At 40.8% G+C, this 27500-nt stretch overlaps 2 protein-coding genes across 2 annotated transcripts in view; one reads left to right on the top strand and one right to left on the bottom strand.

Moving 5' to 3' along the window:
- LOC113805387 (uncharacterized) overlaps positions 1–8826 on the top strand; it is a 9551-nt gene extending 725 nt beyond the window's left edge. Inside the window, exons 3-32 of the mRNA XM_027356380.2 lie at positions 20–218; positions 307–407; positions 490–606; positions 691–802; positions 876–991; positions 1156–1370; positions 1442–1553; positions 1627–1851; positions 1929–2024; positions 2108–2194; positions 2279–2398; positions 2533–2664; positions 2745–2913; positions 2989–3151; positions 3219–3472; positions 3561–5195; positions 5275–5511; positions 5593–5909; positions 5991–6074; positions 6157–6366; positions 6477–6630; positions 6708–6871; positions 6959–7066; positions 7139–7276; positions 7368–7517; positions 7604–7693; positions 7774–7933; positions 8012–8226; positions 8310–8472; positions 8548–8826. Of these exons, the coding sequence (XP_027212181.2) occupies positions 20–218; positions 307–407; positions 490–606; positions 691–802; positions 876–991; positions 1156–1370; positions 1442–1553; positions 1627–1851; positions 1929–2024; positions 2108–2194; positions 2279–2398; positions 2533–2664; positions 2745–2913; positions 2989–3151; positions 3219–3472; positions 3561–5195; positions 5275–5511; positions 5593–5909; positions 5991–6074; positions 6157–6366; positions 6477–6630; positions 6708–6871; positions 6959–7066; positions 7139–7276; positions 7368–7517; positions 7604–7693; positions 7774–7933; positions 8012–8226; positions 8310–8472; positions 8548–8786 (6282 nt within the window). The 3' untranslated portion in view covers positions 8787–8826. The remainder of the gene's footprint in view (positions 1–19; positions 219–306; positions 408–489; positions 607–690; positions 803–875; positions 992–1155; positions 1371–1441; positions 1554–1626; positions 1852–1928; positions 2025–2107; positions 2195–2278; positions 2399–2532; positions 2665–2744; positions 2914–2988; positions 3152–3218; positions 3473–3560; positions 5196–5274; positions 5512–5592; positions 5910–5990; positions 6075–6156; positions 6367–6476; positions 6631–6707; positions 6872–6958; positions 7067–7138; positions 7277–7367; positions 7518–7603; positions 7694–7773; positions 7934–8011; positions 8227–8309; positions 8473–8547) is intronic.
- Positions 8827–18496: 9670 nt separating this feature from the next.
- LOC113805372 (uncharacterized) overlaps positions 18497–27500 on the bottom strand; it is a 9524-nt gene continuing 520 nt past the window's right edge. Inside the window, exons 2-32 of the mRNA XM_027356358.2 lie at positions 27371–27480; positions 27071–27263; positions 26891–26991; positions 26698–26814; positions 26494–26605; positions 26262–26389; positions 25973–26187; positions 25781–25892; positions 25478–25699; positions 25307–25402; positions 25138–25224; positions 24941–25060; positions 24728–24853; positions 24474–24645; positions 24225–24390; positions 23900–24150; positions 22190–23821; positions 21868–22101; positions 21467–21780; positions 21306–21389; positions 21021–21227; positions 20793–20937; positions 20513–20676; positions 20333–20440; positions 20024–20161; positions 19792–19944; positions 19626–19715; positions 19401–19545; positions 19086–19294; positions 18839–19007; positions 18497–18767 (exon numbers count right to left, since the gene is read on the bottom strand). Of these exons, the coding sequence (XP_027212159.2) occupies positions 18535–18767; positions 18839–19007; positions 19086–19294; positions 19401–19545; positions 19626–19715; positions 19792–19944; positions 20024–20161; positions 20333–20440; positions 20513–20676; positions 20793–20937; positions 21021–21227; positions 21306–21389; positions 21467–21780; positions 21868–22101; positions 22190–23821; positions 23900–24150; positions 24225–24390; positions 24474–24645; positions 24728–24853; positions 24941–25060; positions 25138–25224; positions 25307–25402; positions 25478–25699; positions 25781–25892; positions 25973–26187; positions 26262–26389; positions 26494–26605; positions 26698–26814; positions 26891–26991; positions 27071–27263; positions 27371–27478 (6351 nt within the window). The 5' untranslated portion in view covers positions 27479–27480 and the 3' untranslated portion in view covers positions 18497–18534. The remainder of the gene's footprint in view (positions 18768–18838; positions 19008–19085; positions 19295–19400; positions 19546–19625; positions 19716–19791; positions 19945–20023; positions 20162–20332; positions 20441–20512; positions 20677–20792; positions 20938–21020; positions 21228–21305; positions 21390–21466; positions 21781–21867; positions 22102–22189; positions 23822–23899; positions 24151–24224; positions 24391–24473; positions 24646–24727; positions 24854–24940; positions 25061–25137; positions 25225–25306; positions 25403–25477; positions 25700–25780; positions 25893–25972; positions 26188–26261; positions 26390–26493; positions 26606–26697; positions 26815–26890; positions 26992–27070; positions 27264–27370; positions 27481–27500) is intronic.

Here is a 27500-nt window from a genome sequence, read left to right as displayed (position 1 = left end):
AAAATCAATATTGTTTTAGCTTGACCAACTACTATCCGAAAAACTGGTGACGCTTCAAGTAGACCTCCTGAAGACCTACGAACAGCAATTACGGGAACATGAAGAGACTCTAGACCATCTTCACCGGCATCGTCGTGCGATCAGTCTGCCCCCACGCCCCACCATAGGTCAGGACGACTGGCACTCCTACGTCTACGACACTCGTCCATCGAGGGAAAGTATGTAATGTTTGTTTTTATAATCTGGTAAAATGTGTCAAAATTCCGAAGCTGGAAAAAAAATGTATTAATAAACTCTTGCCTCCAGTTGCGTCGGTGACGGATCTTGTTACCATAAACTTCACAAATGTACATACTGTGGTGGACATCTTTCCCGTGGCCCTTGATAACATTCACGCAATCTACAAGGTTTGTTATGATTACTGCAAGTGCAATATTCCTTGCGTGTAACTTGTAACCCATATTAACAAGAATGCAATTGCATTTCCAGCTCGACTCGGGTAATGGCTACATTCTCCAAGATGACACGATGCACTTGCTAACGGTCCGGAACCAGTGGACCAAGTCGCCTACTGGGTGTTCCTGTCCTGGCCAGGCTTCGGACACGGTAAGTAAAATTGACTATAAAGAATATAAAAAAAATATACTCGAATCCTTCAACGCATGAAATCATTATCTACGTCTCTTTAAGAGATGTGCCTGCTGCGCTCTTGGTAGTGTCCTCTGCCAAGTATCGGCTAGTGGTGTAAGCAACACGTGCGTTGAAGATTCTCAGATAAACTCTCATACATGTTCTTCCCAAAGTAAGTAGATTCGATTAAGGTAGTTCTTATTTGAATAATACTTGGCATAAGCTAAAAATTAAAATATTTCTAGGTCCAAGATCTCTAGAGCTAGATAATGCTATCGCATTTGAATACCACACCTACTCTGAGGGTGTGCAGCAAGTTGTCGTAATTGCAAAAGGAGAAAATATTCACTTCTATAGACTCGTGAGTATGGCCTGTACTTGGTTTGGTTACAGAACCTGGACTGGTTCTAAACGGGTGGGACTTAGATGGTGCGTGCCTTATCCAACAAGGGTTTTAATGCTATAAATTCAATCGGCTCTTAAGCCCTCTTGTCTAATACCTTTACAAATTTCCTCTCCTTCCAGGACAAGTGGGGTCTGCAAGACTTCCATTCCTTGAAAGGTCACAACACTATAAATCTAGATAGTCCTGTAACTCACCTAGGATATGGAGAAATGTTTGTAGAACAATTCGGTACAGTTACAAGAAAAAGATACTTGTTCACTTTCGGCCTTGATAGTAGCAGTAAGCGTTATTACGAAATAGTAACAAATCCACAGGACTTTTCCATAGAAACTGGGTAAGTTGAACTTGGCAAATGGTATGTAGAAATTAAGGTAAACCATAATTATATCTTTATAAAATCTTCAGACTTTCAATGATGTGGGATACAACTGGAACATCAATGAAAGTTTGGCAAAATGGTGGAAGAGTGATCATTGGAGTACAAGACGGTACTAACCTCAATATTCATGAACTAACGGTAAGTAAGTTTTTTAAATGATTAATTTTATTTTTAAGCCACAATTTGGTACTTACGAAGTGCTCTTCTGCAGAGTGACCGTTGGGGTAGACAGCAAATATCGCTGCAACAGGTGTTGAGCCTCCCAGCAGGAGTGACCTCCTGGAGGAGTTATGCAACAGGCTTTGAAAACTTCCTAATAGCCACGACCCCTACCTTTGCCCGCGTTTATATGGAGAGTAGGGGAGAGTACCAAATTCTCCAGAACTTGCTGCCTACTGGTAGTATTGCAAGTTTCAAAGAAATGGTGCCTGTAACTGTAAGTAAAAATTCTTGTGGTTTATGTAATAGAATTACTTTAATAAAACAAATATAACCTTTTAAATCTCTTCCTAGCTTCCATCCTGTAAAGATGAGGTGATGTTAGTTACCGGATCAGGAACGAGTTTGCAAATCTTTGTTTGGGATGGAACAACAGGACTTTATACCCTGGTAAGTTAAAGCCCATGTATGGGGGGGGGTGCAGGGGGGTGGGCGGAAAATCTTTTTTTTGAGGTCCCAATTTTCATTTCCAGGCAAATGACACTTCTCTGGCAGTTGATATAACTGACTGGACCAAAGGCTTTGGTGATGTAAGGTCGATTAGTACAGCTGTTCCCAAAGTAAGTATACTTATTTAAAGTTAGATTTTGTCGAGCTCTTAAAATGTATGGAATCCCCAAATATAACTATTACTTGCATTCCAGTTAATTCTACAATCGACGACGGGTGTAGTTGGCATTAATGTTCTTGCAGAGATGCAACATATCGAAGATCCTGTGTGGGATGAAAGTGTTGCCTTAAAGAACAGAAAGCAGTACTTGGAGGTAACTTTTTCCTAGTCTTGTAAGCTCATAAATTAGCTTAAATTAAAAATTTCTACTCGACAAGGGCACTGTTCACCATATTCTAGATCATTGCTTCTGCATCGGCCACTGAAGTTGATATTTTTTTGTTGCAGAACGAATATAGAAGCCAGAGGGAAGTAATGCTTGATATAGAAGACAGATTAAATCATTCTGTAGACACTACTACAGCAACAGTTGACATAACTGGAGATGTTACCATTTTGGGTGGCATAAACCTTGATAAGGTTGGTCTAACTTTCCACACTATCCTCTAGTTTCTAGCTTAAACTTGTTATTGATATACATACTAATCTTTTTTTATTAGACCCTAACAGTTACCGACTTCAGTGCAAACAACCTTGTTTTCCCCAACACCGATCTTACTGGAATAAGTTATGATGGATACAAAGCTCACCTTGAAAATATTGCAAATAGCTCTGCATGGCTACAGAGTATTGATAATACCTTGACATCAATTGAACTGGAATTACAAGGTACAAGCTATTTTTAATTAGAAGAGTTTTTTGGCCAGGCAGGTATTTTAAGGATCTAACAATGTATATCTCTAGATGCTGTTAGTCTGACCACTACCAAGAAGATAGATGGAAGAAAGGTAATTGTGGATGGATTAACAGTGCAAGATATGAATGTTGACAGTGCAGTTTTCCAAAAGGTATTGGATGACAATGGTAATGCCTTCCCTCTAACTTCAAGACTCGAAGGACTAGTCAAGTAAGTATTAGTCTTTTAGTTCTGGCAAAGTTTAATTGTACAGTCTCTAATTTGAATCTATTATTAGGTTTGCTGATCTACGCAAAATAACTGGTAAGAAGACCTTCACGACAAGCCTTGATGTTACAAACCTTGAAACGAGTGCACTTGATGATATTCCTGTAAGTGATGTTGCAACTACAACAGGAAGTTATGCAGTAACTGGAAATGTAAACTTTGCCAGCACCCTACAAGCTAAAAATGTTCATCTACCAAAAGATGGCACTGTTGGTGGGGTTGACTTGACAAATGCCATTACCTTGAATGGCCCAGGAAAATTAGGTAAGTATCATTTTGTGAACCATTTACTTGGTCCTTTAAGTTATTCCAAAACTTAATTGCAAGTTATTAAATGTACTGAATATTTCAGGTTCTACTGTCTTCAACAAGAACTTAACAGTTCTTGATAACCTACAAGTAGATTCTACTGATGTGGATGGTGTAATCATTGAGCAGCTATACAGAAATGCACTAACAAAAGCAGGTGGAAAATTGAAGGGACCACTTGAGTTCACAAACGATGTGACTGCAAAGTCTCTAACGGCTAGCCTGCTATCTGGTGTTAGTTCACCTATTTTCTTGTCCACAACTGTATTCAAGGATCAAGATGTTAAATTGACAGGCAAGATAAGGGTTCCAACCCTTACAGCCAAAGGCTTGTATGTGAGAGACATGGTAAATGGCAAAGATTTCCCATCCGATTTCCCTCTTAAAACTGATAAAACCTTGAACCTGGGCACCAAATCCTTCAATCATTTGACTTGTGTTGATCTTACAGTTGAAAATAGTCTTACTGTGGATGGTATCCAGTTTGATAAACTGGTTACCCTTCATAGACCTCAAGTTATTGTAGGAAGAAAAACTCTCACGGAAGGTGTTGATATTCAAGGCAGTCTGAACGTTGCTAGCAGCTTGGTTGCAGGTGTAAACTTTGATGACCTTTATGCAAACCTTACAGCTATTCAGAACCCAATGGGTAAAGGATTCGACATTTACTTCAAGAACTATGTCCATCTTCCAACTGTGGACTACAAAGGTAATATGAACAACTTGAATATTGTCGATCTCGGCAGAGATATAATCTACAGCACCGACAGTGCAGCAGCAATTTCAGGCACAAAGAGCTTTAACCTTCCTGTGAGTATATCCCATGCAACATTTGATAGTACATTCAATGGCAAGAGTTTTGATGACCTTGTACATAGTTTTTCGACTAAACCAATAGCTGGAGTGAAGACTTTCAAGAAGCCTGTTACCTTCTCCTCTACAGTAGATGTAACTGGGCTTGTTGATAGAGTAGACTTGAAGCAACTCTTTGACTCTGCATTGTACCTGGACAAGGCAGGACAAGTGGTAACAGGAAGGAAGACTTTCACTGGTACAGTATCTGCTGGAGAACTAGATGTTCAGGGCCGAGTCTCTGGTGTGGACTTCAACACTATTCTTGCCAAATCTGGAGACCAAGTCTTCACTGTGCCACAGAAATTGGCAGCCGCATCCTTTGGTGCTCTAGATGCTAACCAAATAGACATGTCAGATGGATTCACAATGAATGATATCGATATTTCTGTGCTGGACAGCACTCGCATGAGCCGTAAGAATCCTACCCCCCACTCGGGTGTTCTAACTGTAAATGGAATGGTATCTGTCCTTGGCTCACTTGATGCAGTAAACATTGGCGGGCATAATGTTGCACAGTTGAAGAGCAACATCGTCACCGATGATGCAGACTCGATTATATCGTCAGATCTGAGCTTTGCAAGCTTAACTGTGAAGGACTCTGTCAGTACTGCTAACAAGGTTGGTGCTAATGGCCAGAATATAAGCAGAATCAACGAGAATGCAGTGTTCCTGGCAGGTAACAATGCCATGACAGGATCTGTTACCTGGGGTGACCTGGACCTACAAGGTGATGTTGCTGTTGGAGGACTTGTCAATGGGAAGGACCTGCAAGTGGTGCACAATGATGCAGTGTACAAAGATGACGGTTCTGTTCGGGTGACAGGTGAGTCTTAATTAAAAGATAATTTACCTTTTTAAAATTTTTGAAATATAAAAGTTTGATTTTTAAATCTTAATTTTAGGCAAGAAGGTCTTCCAAAACGGTCTATCGGTGAAAGGAAACATAAACACGGAAACTACAAATGATATTGACCTTAGTAAAAGACTCTTCACTCTCCACACTGACCAAGATATCACTGCTCCATTCACTTTCGATACTATAACGGCAGAAAAAAGTATGACACTCGATGGTACTTTTGATGGGGTTGACCTAGTGAAGCTGGACTCAAGAGCCCTCAAGCAAAGCATGGATACCATTGGTGAGCATTTCGGTAAAGTAATGCTAGTCTTAATGGTTAGTCTTGATGGGTAAACTTTATATTAATGGTAATATTTTTCAGAAAACTTGGTCTTCAATGGAAAAGTAACCATTGGCGATTTCCAAGTCAACGGGAAACTTGGAGGTATTGATGTAAATGCAAGACTTCAAGATGCAGTACGCTTAACTGGTAAAGATATAACCATAAAAGGTACTAAGAACTTCGTTAAGGATGTTGCCTTCAAGAATATCTTCACCACAAACTTGAACAACGTTAACTTCAATACTTACTTGAACCATGCTGTACGAAAGAATGTCCCAATTAACCTGAACAAAAAATTGAAGGTGAATGGGTTAGTGTCTGCGCCTTCAATAACTGTAGACTCCCTCAACATACAGGTATGAATCGAATTTTACTTTTGGACTATGCATAATGGGTATGATAGTGGGGAAATTATTAATCCCTTTTTCAATTTTAAGGGTACAGTAGATGGAATCGATTACAAGGATTTGATGACTAGAGCAGTTCTCCTTGATGGCACGCAGTCTTCAACTTCAAATTTGGTAAGTAGGATATGCTTAATGCAAGAGATGGTAATAAAAAAAAAATGCTTTTCAGTATACTAAAACTACTTTCTCCCTTCAGCAATTCACAAATGATGTATTGGTGAAGGGTAACCTTGCTACCATCAGATTAAATGATCTGGATATGGATACTCATTACCTAACCACAAATACACCACAAACCTTTATAACGAATGTGGACTTTGATAATGTTCATGCATCTGCTAATGTGGCGGTACAGGGTTCTGTTAATAACGTTAACCTTCCTGCAGAATTTGCAAATACTCTGAAGGTAAGTGTATTATGACCACGAGATGTATTGGTTTAAAATTGTGTATATAAATTTATTATACATTAATTTATAATTTCATATTACTGATACACTAATATCTCTAAAATTAGATACAAGGAGGACAAACTATAACTGGAATGAAAACTATAAATGGTGTGACAATTGTATCAAATGATGTAGAAGTAACAGGCCTAACAGGAGACAATACCTTGGTAGACTTTTCATCAGAAGTCGTATATCTGACAGAAGCTCCAACAATAAGTGGTATGTATTTAATTAAGAGATCAGTTGCCACCTGTCATGGGAGGAAAAAAAAAATTACCTAAACTACTCCATTTCAGGTAGTCTTCACTTCTCTTCTGACCTGACTGTGAAAAGTTTAACTAGCACCAGTGGTGAGATTGGAGATATAGATGTGGTAGACTTGGCAAATAATGCTTGGTATTACAATGAAGCGGCTATAATCACTGCTAGCCTTAACTTTATGGATCCAGTTGTGATGAAAGTAAGAATTATATTAACTTTATAAATTTATATGGGAGTTATGCTTGGAGTTATGCTTGGTAACTTAACATCCTGATCCTATTGCTAGGAGACTCTCCTGACTAACCACACGGTGGATGGCATGCTCGTAAGTGGAGTGTATGGAGATGCTGAAAATGCACTAAATACCTACTCGACCTACAACGAAGGCATCAAGGTAAGTAATGCACTTCAGCTTGTTCAAAATATAGCACTTGTTAGCAGGGATCACTAATTATAATCTTTACAGAACTTGTACATCAACAAGTGCCCCCTTATTGAAGAAGCCTATAAAGATACTCAAAAGGCCATATTTGATGCAGACTATTTCCATTTGGTTAATGAAGCTCAGTTTGGTGGAAAACCCAAGTCTTCTGCATCTGCCAGAGTAAGTTTCCCTCTTTGCCACATGAAAAAGTGAGGTGTCAGAGCTGATCTATAAAATTTAATTGCATGACCTAACAAATCTTTCCATTTAGGTTGATAACAGCTCTTACATTGTTATGAGCTGGGAGAAAAGTTGTGATGTGACAATGGACAAATATGGTACTTCATTTGTCCCTACAACAACACTATACTCCAATTTTGGATCTGGTAAAGACTGGATACACTTCGAACATCAGGGAGATGTAAGTGGAATGAGCTAATGAAATTTAGCGTCCACCACGATATGCACTCTATGAAGCAATTTGTACATGTCTCGAATGTTTTACAGAACTACTTCATTGGTGCTGCATCGTCGGCAGACAATAGCTGCAGCAGGACTAATAGTGTATCCTTAAAGCTAGAAAATGATGCACTTACTGTAAGTATGATATAATTGGAATTGCTGCATTTCAATTGCTTGTTGCATGAACCTACATTGAGTTTTTTTTTTTTTTTAAGGTGCACCAAGAGCTTGTTGCTGGAGAAAGGGTTGAAAAGACTTTCATTCAAGAAACTGGAACAGTAGGAATAGCTATTACTATGGGCAATGTTAGACACTTATACAGCTTTAGCAGCTCTACAAACGAGTTCGAATTGGTGAAAAATTTACCTGCTATTGGTAAGTAAAATTCTATAATCTAAAAATATTATAGATTTATAGCCTTTTATATTACACTTAATGTCTCTACCCTTACAGACGAAACGGCAGTTTTGATTGATAGGAGTGGAAATACTATAGTTGTTGAAGCATACGAGAATGGAATTGTGATACCATGGGTGAATAATGTCCAGCTCGGGCTAATGGAAGTCCATAAAATGGATGATGCAGTCTTGGTTCAACAATATGGAAAAGTGTTCCTGATGTGTTCAGTTACACGAGAACTTGTATCTGGTGTAGTACACAACCTTGAGGTAAGACTAGGAATGGCTTTAATTCTAATCCCTCAGGAAATGCTGGAAATGCTGTAAGCCTAATCTTGGTACTTACTCCTCAGCTTTATTTGCTTGACCCTGTTAGTGGCTTCTCTTGGCTTGATTCTAAGCCTCTGAATGAACCTGCTAAGCTGACCAGCTTCTTTGCTGGGAATGCAGCAACAGGAGCTACTGTACTTGTAGCTGTACAAGAGAACTGGTGCCCAGAAGTTTACACATTGCATGGTATGTAGATGTTAAGTTTTGGTCCTAAAATTTGGAGTGTATAAAAATAATCCTAATCCTCTTGTAAATTTTCAGGAATGAAATTCAAGCCATTTGTGGAAATGAATACACCATTAACTTGGTGGGTGGAGTACTTCAGTGTGCCTGATGCTACTTTCCCAGAAATCTCTAAGCATGCTCTGTTAATTGGACAAGGAAATGGAGTAAAGTTGCTGGAGCTAAAGATGAATGGACTAACTCATGAAGCTGGATACATAGAGTGCAACCCAGCAGCCTTCAAGTATCCTGAATTGATGCCAATAGTCCCGGTGTGATATGATCAGATTTTAGTTTTTTAATAAATTGTTAACCAAACCTTGTTAAATGCCTTGACACCTGACATTGTTATGGAGCACCACATGGTATTTGTCCCATTTACGGGAACTATGGAAACTTGGCCAAATTAGGGTTTCACATGGCAAGTAAAGAAATATTGCCTGTCTTCAGTATTTTGAATTTTTTTTTTTTTTGCAACTGTAAACCAAAGGGAAGAGAAATTCAAACACCACTGCTAAATATTTACTATAGAAATAATGCATACAATGCCATTTACAGAAATGGCATAAAATTCTGCTTTTGCAATTCTTCACTAGTTTTTTATAGGGCAGGCTTAAAAGAAATGCTCCTTGATAACCGCGCCTTGTACCTCTGCCTTCGTTTAAACTACTTTGCATGTTTCTTTTCTCCATCCTGAGCCATGCTGAAAAGGCTAGGTTGTCCAACTTTTAGACCGTTTTAGAGATTCGTATTAATCTACAAGCTATAGTCTAGAGCACTTTAATAGTAAGTTTACTAAAGTGGTGGTGGGGGGGGGTGGAATAGCTGGCACTTGGTGTGCGGCATTCTCGAATGGTAACCTTCCAGGATTATTAAATACCCCAGGAAGGGGCCCCATTTCTTTGTCAAAGGATGTGATGGCCTTTTTAACTTTCAATTACCTTTTATTGCTTCCCCCCCCCACCCTTGAACTCTTCAAATGTGGCTTAGGAAAGTTTATATATATATTGGAAGTTTAAGGCCTTAATTGCCTAGGATAGGCGCATTTAAGGCAACAGAATGTTAAGATGGTATCATATAACTGACAGTTGATGATGCTTTAATCCACTTGATAATCCACTTGCCTTTGAATGTCTAACTTTATGAAATGGTAAAGATTAGAACTCCATTTTTTCCAAACCATGCAGACTGTCAAATTTTGAACATTTCAAAAAGGCTGGAGAAAGTTCATGGAATGTCTGCAAGTAGGCCTGAACATATTACAGAATTTTTAGGCAGTAAATCCATATCATATTTCAAGTCTAGAACTTTAAACTTGAATTTTAATCTGGGACTAAAGTCCTATGGCTTTGTTCATTGCCTAGAAATTGACTCTTAGGGATAAATTACATTGTTTCGAATAAGTTTGAATCCAAGATATACAACACGACTCTGCCTCCCTCCCCTCCATTCAGGAATCCACTCCTTTACTACAGTGATTACATGTTTTGATCAGAGATGGAGCTGCAAACTTTCAAAGGACTTTAGTCTTTTAATTCTTGCAGGTACTGTCTAGGACAAATTTTCCTTTGTTTGGAGGATGTATTTTGGATGTATTATGGCCAGTCATGAAAGGATTGGCGATGCATGGGCACAGTATTCCTGTTTGATATCTAACTTTTCCCCTCTGGGGGGGCTGGGGTGGACTATTACTACCTAATCAAGGGTTACCAAGGCCAGTAGTAAGGACTTTGTACCCTTCGTATCATTTTAATGAGGGCATTGAGGCATGCTCCTTCATAAAATAGCTCCACTTATCTAAATCGTGAGTTTCTCGACCACAAATTCACTTTACACAAGTCTAGTCCAAATAGTGTGTAACCTAGTAAGCCTTCCTCTCCGAACACTCGGCTTCAATTCCATCCTAAACTTCATTTAAATCCCCCATCTTGCTATCCTTTTCTCCAATACCACCTACCACATTTCGGCAATATGGGCAATAATACCTCCCACTCTCCAGTCCCTTGCCCGTTGTCGCGGAATAGGGGGAGGCATAGGAGACGAATTGGGACCCAATGCTGGGAATCCGCCTACCTTGTCACAGCCCTCGACTCCACTAATTCGTCTTTTACCCCTTCCAGCTTTGTTTTCCGTCCCATCTCCATCCCCTTCTACCTACTTCTTAAGGTGTAAAAGCTGTGCTGAAAGGATGAAAGGCTGACCTTGTGCCAGTCCTGAACGGCCTGTGGGGGAACCATGGGCAAGGTACTCCCCTGATTTAGTTGTCCAACCCTCACCCCCATACAGCACACTGGGGAGGGGGGGGTGGACTGCTTATTTCCCTTGCATAATAAAGGCTTCCCATGGCCAGTAATAAAGATGTAATACACTTAATAGGAGCAATGAGGCTTGCCCTTCATCAAATAGCCCCACCGGCTCCCCAACCCCAGGCTCTCCTATGATCATGACACTGAACACAAACTACTACCCACTCCTCAATGCCTACTAGTGCATTACCAACCCAAGCAGTTTCAATCTCCACAAGACCTTCCTACCCTCTCAACTTCCTCAAATTCAGCAACTCTACCCCCGCAACCTTCTTCTACATCACTCCGGAATACTCCCTCTTCCACATGTCCCCGACCATCCACCACCACCAACCCTACAAATATCTTAAATACTGCTTAGCCCAGCTAAATGGAACAGATTTTTTTATCCCTTCTACAGCTCCTTACTCCGGCAATACTCTTCTCTTCCAACAATGCCTCCAAAAACAAGTGGGCAGTCCCTTTCTATACCAGACTGTTCTCATCTCGTAATAGTCAGATCAAACAAGCTATAGTACGATCAAATTTAACTGATTATTCTGGCAACACCATTTCTGCAGAACTTCATCCAACCCTTAATACTTGTACCGGAACTCTCCCCCCCCCCCCCCCAGCAAACTGACCAGTCGATACCAAAGATTGGTCAGACTGTGGAGAAGACTTATTAGGATGCCTCAAAGACCAAGATGTGAAATCAGTACATTGTTACACCATTCCTACTAGAGGTCAACAAAAGAATCCGATCAACATTGCCAAAATTACTTTCCGTACGCATGACCTTCCCTTACGTATCTACATCGGTGGACAATCCCTCCCTGTTCGACCATACCAACCCCCTCCCCATCAATTTCAAAGCTGTTGGCACTTTGGACATCCTGCCAAATACTGCCATTCCACAGACCGATGCCCCATGCCCCATGTGCGCCCAACCTGGTCATAACCGATCAAACTGCTTAGCATAAACACGAACACGAACATGTGCTAACTGCGGCGCCCCCTGTGATGTATTTATAGAAGCTGTCCCACTTATAAGTTTGAATCTGAGGTAGCAACTCTCGGGTACAAAAATGGTCTCGCTTAACGTGAAAGCAGACAGGAAGCACTTCGACAAGGTTTCTCTCATACTCCATACTCTAGTAACATCGCTCGCACTGCCCCTCCCCCTCCACCCCAAGATGTCCTCACTTCCACTTCTACATTCTGCCTCCCTTAGACCAATTCTTTTGCCACTCTAAACCCAGACACCTCAATCTCAACCACAGCTCCAACAGACTAAATATTCTAACCCTTCTTCCCCTACAGCACACTCACCTCCACCTAACTTTACCTTTATGCCTCAGACACCAGTCTCCTCTTCCCCCCCTCATAAGAAAACCTTTATCCCAAAAAACTCTCCAACCAACTCCACTGCAGAAACTATGGAAGACATTCAAAGCTATATGCTTGACACACGATCCCATAACTCATGCTCCCTCCACACTTGAAGTGGTTGCCGATATTCATACCCCTCCTACTCATATTCTCCCTCTACCCCTTCCTCCTCCTCCCTCTCAACACAACCTAACCCCCTCAATTCCGTCCACCACCGATATCTATCCATCCTGATATCCATCCCCCTCTTACTCATAGCACCCCTACACCCCTTCCTCTTAATCCCTCCCAAGACAACACATTCCCTTCAACTACAACTATCCATCCTTCCGAAATCCATCCTCCTACCATTAATATTCCCCCCACACCACTTCCTCCTACTCCCTCCCAGCACAACCCACTACTATACGCACATTCTCCCTCCTTCCATCCCCTCTATCCTTTCCACTCCCTCCCGGAATCATTCATGTTACAACAATGCCCTTTCCCAGATTCCCTACCTCCTGGTACCCCTCCTTTACACCCCCTAGCTCCTTCCCCCCCCCCCCCAGAGTCCCCAACACGTACCGACGCTTTAACTCATAAAATAAATAAGATATAGCTCTCCTACATTGGAATATTCGCGGTTTCCGTTCTCACAAACCAGACCTGTCCCTCTTTCAGTTCCACACATTCTGTTGTCCTGTCCATGCTTTACCTATGCTCTTCCACACCTATCCTCCCTTCACCGACCTCCCAACATATCAGACATCCTTACAGAATCCCAGTTTCAGCCTTGACAACCTGTTCTCCTTCCTCAGATGCATAAATATCCTTCACTTGATCTAATTCCCTTACCTAAACCACCATAACCCTTTCCCTCATCAACCCCCTTACCCATCTTCAACCTTTCAACCTTTCAACGTTACTTTAGATAGTTGACGCATAGCAACTATCACCTGACATCACCCTTTCCTATACCTTCCTATAGTGTTATATGAGCTTAGATGTCTAGCACATTAATTTCGCTTTTAACTAACCATTAACCATTACTCCCTCCCCTATACCTACTTACTTCCCCACTTCCACTTCTACATTCTACGTCCCCCAGTCAAATTCCTTTGTCATTCTAAATCCAGACAGCCTAATCTCAACCACAGGTTTCATCTCAACTACATCCCTTCTCCCTCCCCGCACTACCCGCAGTAGACAGACTAAACGTTCCACCCCTTCTTCCCCTACAGCACACTCACCTCCACCTACCTTTATCTTTACTCCTCAGAGACCAGTCTCCCCCACCCCCATCTCATAAGAAAACCTTTGATTCACAACTCTTTCCAAACAACTCTACTGCAGAAACTGTTAGATATTCAAAGCTATATGCTTAAGACAAAATTCCACAGCTCATGCTCCCTCCACACTCGAAGTGACTGCCGATATGCATCCCCCTCCTACTCATTCCCCCTACATCCATCCTCTTACTTTCACCCAACACAACCCACTCCTCTCAACTACACGTACATTCCCCCTCCATTCATCCCCTCTATCATAAGGGTTACACATGTGAAACCCTTATGTAAGTCCCTTACCTAGACCCACCATAGCCCATTCACACAACTCCTTTACCCATCTTTAACCTTTCAAGATCACTCTACATAGTTGACGCATAGCAACTATCACCCTTTACCTGTCCTTTAATATACTTTTCAATAGTGCTATCTAACCTTGGAGGTCTACGCATTTTGTTTTTTAACCATTGGAATGGTTAATGGTTAATGGTTAAAAAATAAGGTCGGTGAAGGGAGGATAGGTGTGGAAAAGCAGTGGTACATGCTGTATTAAAGCGTGGACAGGACAAGAGAATATGTAACGTCCCTCTTTCAGTTCCACACAGAGGACATAGGGACGGGTCTGAGCGTGACATAGATAGGCGTGTGTGGCCAATACCTAAGCGCGCGAGGGCCGTCTCCCAACGTCTGTTTTTGTGAAATGGAGCTGACAAAGAGGAGATTGATGGTTTTACAGTATGTAATTTATTGTGTTCTTGACCAAAAAGATTGCCATTGGGTATACAAGAAGGTTTTAAAGTGGTGGTAATAATCCGTAGCTGGAATATGTGAGAAGCGTAGTTAAGGTGATGTGGACATTGCGGCATAGCGTGCAAGAGTGCCTGTTCATTGCCAGGGATTCCAACATGGCTGGGTACCCAGCAAAATCTGACAGATTTGTGACGTGTGGATAGATAGAAGAACCAGTTCTGGATCTTACAGAGGATTGGTCGAGTGCATAGACTTTATGAGGGTTAAGGAGTTACGGGAGTCAGTAAAAATAGTAAAAGAGGAAGAGGGGATGAGTATATGCGTCTTAAGACGCATATACTCATCCCGCATATAGTTCTGTAGTAAGGAGACTAGATTTAGGAGGGAGGGTGTATTTTAAAGTGCAATTTGGGAATGTTACTGCGAATCCAGCTCCTGAGATGGATTTGGAATCGTCAGTGTAAACATGAATGCTGGAGGAATGAATGGAGATATGGTCAAGGAAATGAGTGAGAAGGATGGGAGAGGAGGGTATCCATGCGTACGGGGAGAGGAGTTGGTAAACATGGAGAAGAAGTAAAGGTTTCATACCTTTGTGGAATAGTTAGTTTGGTAAGGGAATATTGGTGAAATTGAGCATAGCATCGGAGAGAGAGAAGGGCTCGACGTCGAGAAAGGGACGGCATGCCAGATTCAGTATATAGGCTCTCAACTGGAGAGGAGCAGAAGGCACCTAGGGCTAAGCGGAGACCGCTGTGGTAGATTGTATCAAGGTGAGCAAGAAGAGAGGTTGAGGCAGAGGAGAAGATTTGGCATCCATAATCTAGAGTGGAGAGAATCAAGGTAACATGAAGATGGAAGAGAGTTTTGCGATCTGAGCCCCAGGAGATGTGTGAAAGAGTTTGTAAGATTCGGAGGCGGTGTTGAGCTTTTTCTTTGATGTACAAGATATGGTCTCGTCAGGACAATTTGGAATCAAATATAACGCCTAGGAATTTGCCAGAAGAACGGTATTGGAGTGGAGCGTTATATAAGAATAGTGGGGGTTTGGGGACCGTAAGTGAGTGAGAGAAAAGGATGAGGAAAGATTTGGATGTATTATAGCTGGTGAGGGGTGCCTCGTTTGTAGCGATAGCCGTTCCAGGCTGCTCGTTTTAAGCGAAGCGCTTTGGTGCAATCAGAATTCCACCATGGAACACATTTAGAGGTACAAGGTCTTGAGCTCGTGGTTGTAAAACATTGTAGCATATCTGAAATGGACGGTAAGGGGGATGGAGGGATAGGTATAGTAGAGAGTGAAGTGAAAGTATGCCAGTCAGCTCTATCGAAGCACCAGCGTGGAGGATTAGGAAGTGGTACATATGAAGTAGAAGAAAAGAGTACTGGGAAGTGGTCACTATAGGTTAAGTGGTCTAGAACTGACCAATGGAAATCTAAATGTAGAGTAGGAGAGCATAGGGAGAGGTCAAAGCATGAAAAGGATTGTGTGTGCATGTCAAAGTGTGTGGGGCGATCTGAATTAAGAATAATTAGGTTATTTGTGAAGAGGAAGCGTTCTAGAGATCGGCCTCGAGAGTTGGTGGTAGAGTCACCCCACAGAGTGTGGCGGCAGTTGAAATCACCAACTATGAGGAAAGGTGGTTGGAGTTGGGAAATTAGAGTTTCAAAGGCAGCAAAGTCAATGGGATGGGATGGGGAGAAGTAGACTGAAATCACTGTGATCCAGCGGCGAAGAAAGATGCGAATAGCTGTGCACAGGACAGTAGTTTGTATGGGAGGTATGACATAAGGTGTATTATGATGGATAAGTATAGACGAGACATAAAGGGTGTGGGGGGAAGATATAAAATGGTAATTGGGAATTGGAATAGGAGGGTGTGTGAGGAAAGTCTTTTGGAGGCAGATAATAGATGGATTATAAGAAGCAAGGATATGACGTAGGTCTGGTCTATGAGAACGGTAACCGCGAATATTCCAATATAGGAGAGCTATAGCTTAGGAGTGATATCGCATATGGTACGTATTGGGGAATCTGGGGGAGGAGGAGGTAGGGGGTGTGAAGGAGGGGTATTAGGAGGTAGGGAATTTGGGGAAGGGCATTGTTGTGACATGAGTGATTCTCGTGTGTATCCGGGAGGGGGACTGCAAAAGATAGAGGGGATGGAGGGAGGGAGAATGTGCCTATAGTTGGGGTTGAAGGGGGTGGGTTGTGTTGGGAGTAGATGTAGGGGGAGTATTAGTGGTAGGAGGGTGGATATTGGAAGGATGGATATCGGAGGTGGACGGAATTGAGGGGGTTAGGTTGTGTTGAGAGGGAGTAGGAGGGGTATGAATATCGGCAACCACTTCAAGTGTGGAAGGATCTTGTGTTTCAAGCATATAGCTTTGAATGTCATACATTGTTTCTACACTGGAGTTGGTTGGAGTGTTTTGTGGGATAAAGGTTTTCTTATGAGGGGGGGGAGGAAGAGGAGACTGGTGTCTCAGGAATAAAGGTAAAGGTAGGTGGAGGTGAGTGTGCTGTAGGGGAAGAAGGGTTAGAACGTTTAGTCTGTCTACTGCGGGTAGTGCGGGGAGGGAGAGGTCTTGGTGTTGGGGCTGTAGTTGAGATTGGGGTGTCGGTTTAGAGTGGCAAAGGAATTGGTCTGAGGGATGTAGAATTGGTCTGAGGGATGTAGAATGTAGAAGTGGAAATAGGGACATTTTGGGGTGGAGGGGGAGGGACTGAGCGAATGAGGTTACAAGAGTATGGAGTATGAGAGAAACCTTGTCGAAGTGCTTCCTGTCTGGCTTCACGTAAAGGGAGACCATTTTTGTATCAGTTGCTACCTCAGATTCAAACTTGTAAGTGGGACAGCTATAAAATACATTATGGGGGCCGCCACATTTAGCACATGTTCGGTTATGACCAGGTTGGGCGCACATGGGTCATCGGTCTGTGGAACGGCAATGTTTGGCAGGATGTCCAAAGCACCAACAGTTTTGAAATTGACGGGGAGGGGGTTGGTATGGTCGAACGGAGGTATTGTCCACCGATGTAGATACGTAAGGGAAGGTCATGTGTACAGAAGGTATTGGCAATGTTGGTCGGATTCTTTCGTTGACCTTTAGGAATGGTGTAGCAATGTACTGATTTCACATCTTGGTCTTTGAGGCATCCTAATAAGTCTTCTCCACAGTCTGACCAATCTTTGGTATCGACTGGGCAGTTTGCTGGGGAGAGTTAGTTCCAGTACAGGTATTAAGGGTTGGATGAGGTTCTGCAGAAATGGGGTTGCCAGAATGATCAGTTAAATTTGATCGTGCTATAGATTGCTCCCATCTTGTAAGTCAGATCATTAACAGTCTCAGAAGCCCCCCCCCCCCCCCCACGACAACAATGGGCAAGGGATTGGGGGTTAACCTTTGGAAAGCAAGCAAAGCAATTGATACGTCATTTTTAAAAGTAAAAAAATTAGGGAAGTTAGTCGACTTTGTAATGGGATATCCTTCAAATGTTATGTACTGTATTTTTTTTTTTTTTTTTATCGAAATGGCAACACCCATGGTGTTGAGGCTGCATTACACCTTTCTACACATGCAGCAATAATGTTGCCAAGACTACTGTACATGCTATTTCGTCCAGTTGTCGATTAGAAAATTAATCACTTGGTAAAGTGTGCCATTGCGAATATTTAAGGTTTTAGTTTAAGTGGTTTGCAACACATAATCCATGTCACAGGACATTTACCCATGGAGGAGAGTAGTACAACTCGAGGAAGGCAGGGATGTGTGCAAGGGAGGCTATTCAAGTGTAGCTAAGCAAGACACTAAAAGCTTCATTTATAACGATGCATGGAAGGGACTTTCCTATCGAAGCATTGCTGGGGTTTATATGCATTAGAAGCATTGTATAGAGGCTTTAGACAAGCCAAATGGCTTGTTAATTTCTTCCCACTGTATTCACAGTTTAGGTAGTGGATAAAGCTCTTGCTTGGCTACTGGCTAACTTTCAATTTGGTGGTTTTAACAGTATTCATTTTAAAAAGCTTTTGCTGCACGATCAGATGCATTTTAATTGCAATTAATCCTCTAAAGAATCAGTTATTGTTGTACAAATTAAAAGTATAAAATTTAATCCTTCCTTCATTAAAGGCTTTAATTGCTAAATTAAAAGGCAAAGTTATCTGATTATTAAATTTGAGTTGTAAAGGTATAGGATTGCTGTATTAACAATCATTATGCATCCCCTTAGATACAATTCATTGTAGTGAATACTCAAATACCACTATTTAAGGAAATATTAAAGCCCTATTATACTTAATGGTTTAATAAAATTTTTAAAATTTTTATTACACTCGCGGTATCAATTCTGGATATTTGAAATCATCTACATGACATGTGCGGTCCAAGGCTTCATGTGTTAAGCCACGCATTTCAAGGTACAGAAGCTTCGAAGAATCACCTTTGCCAACCAGAAGATAGTGATCTTTGACTTCTGAGAAGGCCTCATTGGGTATGCTGATGTATATAGCCCAGTTCACTTTTGGAGTAGCAAGATCAGAGAAGAATCTCAACTCGGAGCCTGAAATGAAGAATAATTGTCAGTACATGTTTGTTTATAAATTAACAATGTCCCATGCATTAAAGCCTTACCAAGTACTGTATAAACAGTGGGGCAGTAATAGTTTTCTTGCATAACCACAGCTATTGTTTTTCCAGTAATTGCATTCCCACTGTAGAAGGAAGTTAACGTAGCAGCTGCAAGTAGTGGTTTTGAATCCAACCAATTTAGAGTATTCTCAGTTGGATCTATGCCGTAGAGCTGAAAGGGAAGATCAGGTTAAATACATGTAAAGGTTACAACATTGGAAATATGCAAGGGGGAAGAGTGCATACTCACATCTAGGCTATATTCTATGCCAGAGAGAGGGTTCCTGGTCACTGCCGCCAGCAATAATATTTTGCCTTGCTGCTCAAATAACACCGAGTCATCAACTTGTAATTTTGAGAGTTGCGAGGATAGCTGTTGTCCATCAACAAATAAAACTAGACTTCCTTGCAATTTTATCGAAGCTACACTGTGTCCACTTTTGGAGGTCAAAATAGAATCTGCAAGAATTAGTGGGTTAAGTTATGTTTTAAAAACGGAAAAATGGATTTTTAATACAACTACCAGTAGTTTAAAAAAACATTTGAAGGCTAATTTTTTTTTTACCCATTTCAGTAGTAGCAGTATTAACGAAATTGAAGAGCAGAGTTTTAGTATCAAAGATATAGCTATGGGTAGCACTTGGAGCAGTTATATATACAACTCCATGGTTTGCCGAAACTTTTGTCCCAGGAAGCAGGTCTTGGTATACCTGGAGGAATAAAAGTAATTATAGCTAGAAAGTTAGAAATGTTATTCAAGTTATGCGAAACTACTTGAGATAGTGCTCACCGAAAGTGCACCATTTGACATTTTCCAGACTACACTATTCTGTTTGGTACAGGCATTCCCTTCACTTGATGCCGCCATCACCAAGAAGATCTGAAAAATAAAAGATTTAAAATTCCTGTCCATTAGAGAAAGTGGAACTAGAATTTTTTTTAAAAGTTCTTCATACCTCTTGACCTTGCTCAATTGCCAACCAGTCTTTACCATGGCCTGACACTGCAAGTGTTTGCACGTGCACAAGTTTTCCTGGAGACTCAAACCTGTACAGTGTTGAGCTGCATTCATCTTTCCAGCTTATGATGATGTAAGTAGTGCCTGAAGCCTGGAAGAAGTTCAGGCAGTTAGTAAGGGAAGTTACCAACTAAAGAGGCCCAGTGCTTTTCTATATAGCGAAATCATACCCAGAAACTTGTAGAAGCATGATGCACTTTCCCAAGAGCAATTTCTTGTACAAGTCTGAAGTAATCTGCATCAAATATGGCCTTCTGGGTATCTTTGTAAGCTTCCAGGATGAGAGGGCACTTTACAGCATATTCGCTCTACAAAAGAAAATTTTGCACAATTACTTGTAAGCATTTGTATTCCGATTTTTTTCTAAACACCTGACAAACTGAAAAGCTCAAAATAGCTATCCTTATTAAAATGGGATCTAAAAGCTAAAACACTTAAAAGCTTTAATAAAACTAAGAGGGAGGGAAGGATTAACTTGCCTTAATTCCTTCATTGTAAGTAGAGTACTGGTTCAGAGCTTGTTTTGCATCATTGTATACTTGTCCAATATTAAATTTATCAATGGTGCCAACAACCGTTAACGAGTCCTGGAGATAAAGTTAGAGTTAATAAGGTGTACATGTCCTACAGTTAAGGTACTCTAGTGTATAGATACATACCTTCATAGTAACTGAAGAATCAAATATCATGCTTGCTGAAATAGTAGCACTTTCATTGTAATACCATGCATTAGTTGAGAGATCACTCATATCAATATCGCTTATCATATTGGTGCTGCTCGTCAGAGATGATGTAAGCAATCCATTAGAGAACTTTAGGCGTCCTGTTAAAACAACAAAGTTAATGGGACCATATGTCTATGGTGGTCATCTTTAGTCCGACTTCCACGATATCCAAGATTAAAGTGAACTTTAAATGTAAAGTACTAGTCTCCCTTACCATTTACTGTAGATGCGTCTTTTAGGTATATTGCCTCGGTAGCCATCTTTATATTGTTGATATTACCTGTCACTTCCACATTATTTGCTACATTGACAATCCCAGATATGCTCTTCATACCAGTAACAGTCTGGCCGCCATTTACCTGTATGAATGTTATTACCATTAATTAACATTATTATTAATTAAGATTTATACAAATTAACCCTCTAATTTACAGATTCTTACATTTAGTGTATTTGCGACTTCATCCGGCAGTTTCTTTGAGTTAACGAATCCATCAACTGTAATACTAGCAGTGGTTATGCTCTCGAATTCCACATTTGGAGAAAGACTCTGCATGGTGTTTGTTGTGAGGTAGTTGGTTGCCAAGTCGAAACCATTAAGGCTTGTAGCGCCAAGGGCACCTTTTACCGACACGTCATCTTCGAATGCCTAAAATAACAATTATTTTTAATTCAAAAGCTAATCTAAGAGTAAAAACAAAAACAAAATTAAATTCACGAGACCTACCAGTTTTATACCGTGACTCTTTGAATCATCCAGCAGAACCACATTTTTCATTAAGGTCTTGTAATCTACATTATCCACGGTTCCCTGAAATTAGGGAGTAGAGTTGTAATATTAGGGCTTTCAAATATTAATTTTTAAAAGCAATCGATTAAAAGACTTACCTCTATTGTTAGAGAGTTTGCAGTGACCGATGGTGCACTCACTAACCCGTTTACTTTAATATTTGATGCAAGACTTATTGGGCGGTTCTTTCTTACAGCATGACTCAAATAGTAAGTCAGGTCTTCGCCATTTAGGGTTGTAACATCCAAGTTATTGAATGTAGTGTCTTTATGGAAAGTCTTTTTACCAGAAATTTTAACATCTTGTGCTTGGAGCCTCACTGCATCATTTAACCTATCATTTACATTCACCGCATTTAGATTTCTTAGGATGTTAATGGTGCCTGCTTGTACTTTTTCAAGGTAGATGTTATCTAAAAAGGGGAAGAAATGTTAATAGGAAATTTCATAAAGGACAAAATATCTGAATGGGAGCAAGATAATCCCTAGGTGAGACTTACTAGTCTCATCCTGCAATTCTTTCAGAGCTGTACTGTCCAAGGCTACAAGATCTACTGCATCAAATGTTCCACCAAGATTAAGGTTCTTCTCTGCATGCAGAGTGAAGAACTCGTAGGGTACCACGATATCCTGGTCTGTGTCAAGAGTTACCAATCTCTTACTCAAGTCTATTCCATTAGTGGTTTCGGCGTTTATATTACCTTTCACAGAAAATTCTGCAAAGGTCTTTTTACCTGGAAGAAAAAAAAAAGTTATGCTGTATAAAACTTCCATACATTTGTACAAACTATAAAATTTAATAACTTTAGTTTCATTACTTACCAGTTACTTGAACAGAGCTTGCATCTGTATACACAGCATCATTGTGCACCACTTGCAGGTCCTTCCCATTGACAAGTCCTCCAACAGCAACATCACCTTGTAGGTCCAGGTCACCCCAGGTAACAGATCCTGTCATGGCATTGTTACCTGCCAGGAACACTGCATTCTCGTTGATTCTGCTTATATTCTGGCCATTAGCACCAATCTTGTTAGTAGTACTGACAGAGTCCTTCACAGTTAAGCTTGCAAAGCTCAGATCTGACGATATAATCGAGTCTGCATCATCAGTGACGATGTTGCTCTTCAACTGTGCAACATTATGCCCACCAATGTTTACTGCATCAAGTGAGCCAAGGACAGATACCATTCCATTTACAGTTAGAACACCCGAGTGGGGGGTAGGATTCTTACGGCTCATGCGAATGCTGTCCAGCACAGAAATATCGATACCATTCATTGTGAATCCATCTGACATGTCTATTTGGTTAGCATCTAGAGCACCAAAGGATGCGGCTGCCAATTTCTGTGGCACAGTGAAGACTTGGTCTCCAGATTTGGCAAGAATAGTGTTGAAGTCCACACCAGAGACTCGGCCCTGAACATCTAGTTCTCCAGCGGATACTGTACCAGTGAAAGTCTTCCTTCCTGTTACCACTTGTCCTGCCTTGTCCAGGTACAATGCAGAGTCAAAGAGTTGCTTCAAGTCCACACCATCAACTAGCCCAGTTACATCTACTGTAGATGAGAAGGTTACCGGCTTCTTGAAAGTCTTCACTCCAGCTATGGTCTTAGCATCATTAACTGTTACAAAGTCATCAAAACTCAATCCATTAAATGTGCTCTTTAATGTAGCTTCAGAAGTTTGAAGGTCACCATTAAAGGTTTTTGCACCAGTTAATAGAGCAGAAGCATCAGAAGTGTAGATTACATCCCCTGCAAGGTCAACCAGGTTTAGGCCTCTGAGCGTCCCATCGTATACCGTTGTTGGAAGGGAGACACTTCCTTTGAATATAACATCAAATTGATTATTAGTATTCAGGATAGCCGTCAAATTACTATTGAGTTCGTCAAAGTCAATTCCTTTGACAAGGCTAGACGATACATCAAGGTTACCCAGAATATTTACCGACTCGGCAAGGGTAATGTTGCCTGTAATTGTTTGGGGCCTGTGAAGTGTAACCAATTTATTAAATTGAACACCATCCACAGTTAGAAGATCATCAACATTAAGATCTACACAAGTCAGATGATTGAAGGTTTTGGTACCCAAGTTCAGAGTAGTATCGGTTTTTAGGGGTAAATCTGTTGGGAATACCCTGCCATTGACTTTTCCTTTAACTTGCAAGCCTTGGGCGGTAAGTGTTGGCATCTTTATGCGGCCTGTCAGCTGAGTATCCTTGTCCTTGAAGACGGTATAGGTCAAGAAGTCTGTTGAGCGAACACCAGACAGCAAGGAAGCAGAAAGAGATTTTGCAACCACATCATTAGTGAAAGTAAGTGGTCCCTTCACTTCTCCACCTGCTTTTGTTAGTGCATTTCTGTACAAGTTGTTGATTACAACTCCATCGACTTCATTATTACCTATATTTAGGTCTTGTGTTACAGTCACATTCTTGTCAAAGGCAAGATATCCTGGAAGATTAGCAAGACATTAGATTTAATTAAATAGTACCACTAGTTTGCAGAGCACCAAACTTATAAATTACTCACCCAATTTGGCGGGTCCACTTAACAGAACTGCATTGGAGAGATCAATACCACCAACCACACCACCGGTAGGGAGGTTAACGTTTTCTGCATTCATTGTAGGGAATGCTGTAGTACCCACAAGGGAATATTTTCCAGTTGTGGTCGCAATGTCACTAACAGGAATGTCATCCAGAGAGGGTGTATTAAGGCTTGCGACATCAAGACCTTTTACATAGGTCTTCTTGCCAGTTATCTTGCGAGCATCACTGAAACTGAAGTGAAGTAAAATTAAAAGAGTGTTCTTGTCAATAAAAAGCAACTAGTTTAAAGCAGTAATTAAACCAACCTTATTAATCCTTCAAGGTAATCGGTTAGAGGGAAGCTTTGGTCATTTTTGTCCATCACTTCTTGGACCGACACCTCTGTAGTTGCAAGGTTACTTACAGTTAACCCATCAACAACCGTCTTCATTCCAGTTATTTTCTGGTTACCTCCTGCAATCTTCACAGCATCTGTAAGATGATTACACATTTAGCCTCTTGCATATAGCATAGCAAGCTTATTTGCAAGACGTAATAGGCCTTAAAGTACTTGCCCTGCAGCCTTGAGGAGTACTGATTCAATGTTTTATCCAGGTTATTGAGCCAGGTGAAAGAGTCGCTGATGTTGGCGGTATGAGATTTGTAGTCGGAATAAGATACACCTGAAGCAAAGTCTGTGTTTGGGAAGGTCATGTCAACAGCATCAAAGACATTTGTCTTCAAAGTCTGAAGGGAAGAAAAATAAAAAAGTTTAAAGTCTATAAAAAGTTATAACTTGAATAGCGTTTAGGACTTGTATTTTACCAACCCCATCCACAATGACGCTGTCAATTATGTAGTCTCCAGATAATTTGGTTGTAGTATGTACGTCTATTGCATTATCCACTCTATTCTGCATAAGAGACATAACACTGGTCTGTCTTGTGTATTCGTTCTGAAAAACGAAAAAGAAAAAATGGATGAGGTGTTGGAAGTGGGAGTCGGGAAAAATATATTCATGGTTTATTATCGAATGGCTTACTTCTATGTAGAGCTTCTCTTTCTGCAACTCTTCGTTTTCTTGTACCCCTTGATCCATAATATCATGGAGGCTAGATGTTAGCTTTATTGCGGCCACACTGGTTGCCGCTTGTGCAACCACCTATGGGTGCAAGGTTTAATTTATTTTAGGAAATTTGGGAATTAATATAAAATTAAAATTATGTAGTTTATACGTACAGTTGGAATAGCAGCACTTCCTACTCCCACGGATCCAAAGCTTAGTTCCCATCCAGTGATATCTTCCGATATAGTGGTCTCATTGGCCTAAAAATAAGGCAGTTTTTAAATTAGAGTTATTAACTTATAGTGCAAAATTATGGTTTCCATAAATTCTTATCATACTTGCCTTGAAGTACTTCCCATCTACACTGTTCCATACAAATATAACCAAAGTGGTTCCTGAACCTGTTAGTAGAACCACGTCATTCTTGCACGATGGAATCTGCAAGGAAGCGCTTATCAGTTGCCATGGAAGTTCAATAGAGTCGCTTAATTACAACCCGAAAGGGTCACTTACCTGAAGGGGTACAACATCTTTGAAAGTTCCAAGAACACCAGGTGTCAAGTCCTGTAAGAATTTGTAAAATCCTTGTTGAAGACTAAAAACACGCGTTAAACTAGGAGTAACGGCAATCAAAAACTTTTCAAATCCTGATGAATACATTTTCCAGTACATCACATCACTTGGAAACTGCACATCTTGAACGAAAAAGATTCGTTGTCTCCCCCATCGATCAGTCTGAAAGTTGGGATAAATTTAAGCATTTTGTCAGGGATAAAAAAAAAATAAAATAACTTATGCAACGTGGGGTAAACTCACCAACAACTCGTGTATGTGCAGGTTAGTTCCATTCAGGACCCCCATCATAATTTGTGCATCATTTTGCCAAACTCTCATTTCAGAGCCATATTCTTCCCAAGGTTTTAACAGGCTGTTAAAGACAAAATGAAAATCAAGGTTCAAGAAATTTAAACCCATCTCCATCCATTTCATAGAAATGAATTTACTAACCCAGTTTGTAAGGTATCGGTGGTACCATTCACAACAACTTGGAAGTAAACTTTAGCTTCCTCCTTTTCACCAAAGAAAAACGCAAACCGCTTCTTCACAAGTGCCCCGAACTCTTCTGCATACAATTCTCCTAAGCCCAAGTGAGTTACTTCCTCACCGAGGTGGATGTGGCTGTGGCCTTTTTGGGTATGCAACTCTTGCAGACCTTGTTCATCCTGTTAATAAGAGTCATTTTATAATGCTTAGTGTGCAATTTATAGTACACTATGCACTCATGGTCTATACCCACCAGTTTGTAAAAGGTGACAGTCTTTTTGTCTGCAACAATGATTACTTCACGGTGGCTTTGTGGGTGCGAAAGCCCCTCAGCATGGTAATCAAAGGCCACTGCTGCATTGAGGGTAAGAGGTCGAATACCTGCGAACGGTACAAATAAATTAACAAAGGTTTCCCAATGTAGAATCTGAATCTAGTCCGTATATTCTCATAATTCCCTCAGTCTTATCTCCTCACCTACCTACCTGACTGAGTACATTCTAGTACCAGCTCACTATCGCCATCAACACAGACGTTACCCTGGAGACCTACACTAGGCGAGCACAGTTTTCCACCTTGCGTACAGCACGCACATTTCTTTAAAGAAAATTTCATTAAAAATTTAAATAATAGGTAGCCTTATGGCCTGCTATATCAAGTGCATATATTAAAGGTTATTCACTACTTACCGTGTCAGTTGGGTCATTTGCGCATGGACATCCAGACATCGACTTTGTCCACATGTTACGGACCAAAAGTAACTTCATCTCGCCATTTTTATAGATATATCCGTGTCCAAGACCATCCTGAAAGTTTAGTTATTTATTTTTCCTTTTAGATATTTTTTATCCTTAAGTTTGGATATAAAGTAAACTAACCCACCTTATATATGGCCTTAGTACTAGGGAGATTTATGGGATAAATATCCATGATGGTCTTCATATTCTTCACCGTTTCAACGGCCACGCTGTCTATTACCGTCTCTATTTAAGGGGAAAGCATATTTAGGGGGTGAATTTAAGAAAAAATGCTTTTAGTTAAAAAGAAAAAAAAACCTCTTACTTTCCCTTGTCGATAAGGTTCCAAACACATAACCATGCCAGTAGTCTGTCGGGATCGTGGGACGTGCAGGCAAGCTTCGGCGGCGACGATGCAGCTGTGCGAGTGTATTTTCATGAGCTCGGAGGTGTTCTTTGAAGGAATCTAGAATGCCTACTTGGAGTTCCTCCAGCTTCTCTGCTAGGAGCTGGTCTAGCTGCAAGACCAAATAACTAGTTGGTTAATCAAATTTATAAGCTTTAATTTCATAGTTAAAGTAACTAATATATAAAGCAAAAATAAAGCAAAGAAAGCTTAACCAACCTCGCTGTCCGAGAAGCTATCTAGCAATACTTCTGCAGCATCGAAGTCTTGGTGTGGGAGGGCGATGCACAACCCGGTCATTAACGCTAGTAGGATTACTAGCGTCATGGCTATTAAAGATAATAATTAG

Source organism: Penaeus vannamei, chromosome 16, assembly GCF_042767895.1.
Source record: "Penaeus vannamei isolate JL-2024 chromosome 16, ASM4276789v1, whole genome shotgun sequence".
Classification (NCBI taxonomy): domain Eukaryota; kingdom Metazoa; phylum Arthropoda; class Malacostraca; order Decapoda; family Penaeidae; genus Penaeus; species Penaeus vannamei.
This window is presented reverse-complemented; position numbering and strand designations above follow the sequence as displayed.